Source organism: Amblyomma mixtum, chromosome 5, assembly GCF_055824585.1.
Source record: "Amblyomma mixtum isolate Tamu chromosome 5, ASM5582458v1, whole genome shotgun sequence".
Taxonomy (NCBI): Eukaryota; Metazoa; Arthropoda; class Arachnida; order Ixodida; family Ixodidae; genus Amblyomma; species Amblyomma mixtum.
In genome coordinates, this window is record NC_143016.1 from 114,499,474 (window position 1) to 114,502,046 (window position 2,573).

At 50.0% G+C, this 2,573-nt stretch overlaps 1 protein-coding gene across 1 annotated transcript; it reads right to left on the reverse strand.

Annotated features, from left to right (window-relative positions):
* Window positions 1-303: 303 nt before the first annotated feature.
* LOC149343398 (adult-specific rigid cuticular protein 15.7-like) lies at window positions 304-2,173 on the reverse strand. Its single transcript, XM_089542384.1, has 3 exons — window positions 2,126-2,173; window positions 1,451-1,546; window positions 304-678 (listed from the first exon to the last, which is right to left on the reverse strand). The coding sequence occupies exons 1-3, from the start codon at window positions 2,135-2,137 to the stop codon at window positions 304-306; spliced, it is 483 nt and encodes a 160-aa protein (XP_089398510.1). The 5' UTR covers window positions 2,138-2,173.
* Between the last annotated feature and the right edge of the window lie 400 nt (window positions 2,174-2,573).

Below are 2,573 nucleotides of genomic sequence, written 5' to 3' on the forward strand. Positions count from 1 at the left end.
AGATATTTAAACCTGTACTTCCAGGAGAGACACGAAAATAAGGCAGGCATTTAATCAGAGCTAGCAGTGCTTTAACGAATCCGAAAAACGACAAGACAGTTTCGGTGGCCGAAGTTCACACCGGGGTACGATTTTGTCGTAGCAAAATGAAACACATTAGTCACTTACTATCAATTCGATAACATGCTTCTGGAACGAAGAAATAGATGAAATCTGCACACCTAGATTACTTACCACAAAGAAGGCAGACGGGACAACCCACAGAAATGGCAAACACGTAAGTTCTAGAAAAACGATGTCGTCTTAGCCATAGTAGCCGTGGCCGCCATAGCCCCCGTAGCCCCGGTAACCGCCATATCCACCGTAACCGCCGTAGCCCCCATATCCGCCGTGGCCACCGTATCCGCCATGTCCGTAGGCAGGCACCGCCTTGCCGTGCGCAGAGTGGTAGGGAGCTGCCGCCGGCAGGCTGCTCTTGGTTCCGGGCTCGTTGGTCTTGACGACGGCCCGGAAGCCCAGCTTGTCGGCAACGTAGTGCACCTGCCGGTGGCGGCCGTCGATGTCGCCCAGGTAGTAGGAACCGTGCACGGGGCCGTACGCGTTGCCGGTCTCGTGGCGACCGTTGACGGCGCCGTACCCGTTGACGATGTCATAGCCAAAGCTGTAGTGGCCGTGGTCCTGAGAAAAGAGTGCGAGAAACAACTGTGATTTTGTCTCCATTGCTTTCATAAACTGCTCGTAGCCTACGTTTAAGGATATTCAGCTTTGGCAAAAATTCTTCAGGCCACACGGTGTGCTTCTCAGTTGTAAAGCGGAACACTCGCGGCGGCCCTAGAGACGAATGAGCCTTGAAATGCGTGTACAAGGGTTCGTCTCAATCTTCAGATATTTTGTTCTTTAAGAATATTACGAGTGCTTCACTACAGGGTGGAAAATAAGCCTTACGGTTGGATAAAGTAAAAAGCTGTACCTGAGCGCTCACTTAAAGAGCAGGGAAGAAAGAATAATGAAATGTGACAGTGACATCAACATGAGGGCTTGGTGGTGACCACTCTTCCTGAAAGGGAAGAAGAGCGCGACAGCCTGGCGGAAGCAGATGCGAGAAATGAATAACATTTGTGATTTTGTGCCAGAAATAACATAACATTTCTTATGTTATTTTCGGTCTCAGCGTTATGTCTAGCAGTCTCGCTGTTGTTCACTTTCATCATTGGACAAGAGTGAAAGTTACATGTACTTATGTTTCCAGAAGACCAGGAGGGCCAGAAAGCTGTAGCTGTAGAAAACAATGCAGGCTCAGTCTAAAACATGCTAAGAAAACATCACAGTTAGGCCTCCTTATTTTGCGGGGAATAAATAGCTACGGAAAAAAACCCGCCTCTGCAAATGTTTTAAGTCGACTTTCAAACAACATTACAAATCGGAAGATCAAAAAAAGTCAGCAACAAACGTTTTGCTTTCTGTAGGTTTTGCTGGTTCCACCGTGTCCGTGGCCACCGTAGCCTCCAGCGGAAGCCAGGGCCGATAGGGCCAGCAGCACTGTCAGCTTCAAAAAGGAAAGAATACAGACAAGTATAGCATAAGACATGGAATGGGGAAAATAATCTGAAGAGAAAAAAGGAGGCTGAGGTAAACTTCTTGAACAGAAAAAAAAAAGGTCTATATCTTGTCTGGCCTTAATAATTACGCGCGCTCTCGCTTGATATACAGACTTTGCCTGCTCTGGGACGCCTTCGAAAAACAGTCTATAGTGTGGGCGCAAAAGACGAGGCGCAAGCAAGATTCACGAAAATCGATGTTTCAGGAGCAGCGTGGCACAGCTAATGACCAATTTGCTTGTTCAGCGAACGTCTTTGAAAGGCTCATCGCCTTAGTCGTCGCCAGTAGACACTGTGTCTAGTCTTTGTGGTGATGACCGCAGAGAGAAATTAGTACTAACGGTATGAACTGACTGAGAAACTCAGTGATTTAAAACACCGCGCTCCTGTAAATAAACCGCACTGAGCCGAGCCGCTCTCAGCGTGAGCTCGACCTCGCCGAGAGCCGTTCGCGGCACAGCTGACTGACCACTTCCGAGCGGTGTCCGATGCCTGCCGCGTCGGCCGCCACGCTCGACCGAACTTACCTGAACGATCATGTTTGCAACGGCGAGCGCTGGATCGGCACTGACGACTGTCGGAGTGACGGGTGCTCTATATAGACCCCTGCCGACGGCCGGACAACGCGTTCGCACACTCTTTCTCTTCTAACTTTTTTGTTGTTGTTGTTGTAACGTATGAACCTGCTATTAGAGGCGTTCGAGTAAGGTCTGGGCGTGTCGCTTTCAAAAAGGACCAGTTTTCAGTAAGGGGGCAAGCGCGATTCGAGTGAAATGCAGCCCCTTCCGATTGTGCGCCGCTTTTTGTGCGGGTCACTGCGGAAGCCTACGTGTGAAGCCTGCTACAGCGAGCGGGAAACGTGCCACTTGAGTGGTGGCCTTGGCAGAGGGCGGCCTCCCTCTCGCCGCTGTAGGACTCGATCTCAGCGCCTCGTTCGGAAATCGGCGCATTCTGAACAAATGGTACGTTGTACAT

Coding starts and splice junctions, on each gene's coding strand:
- LOC149343398 (XM_089542384.1), bottom strand. Junction 679..1,450: donor AAACCTACAGAAAGCAAAAC/GTTTGTTGCTGA, acceptor CTCTTTTCTCAG/GACCACGGCCACTACAGCTT.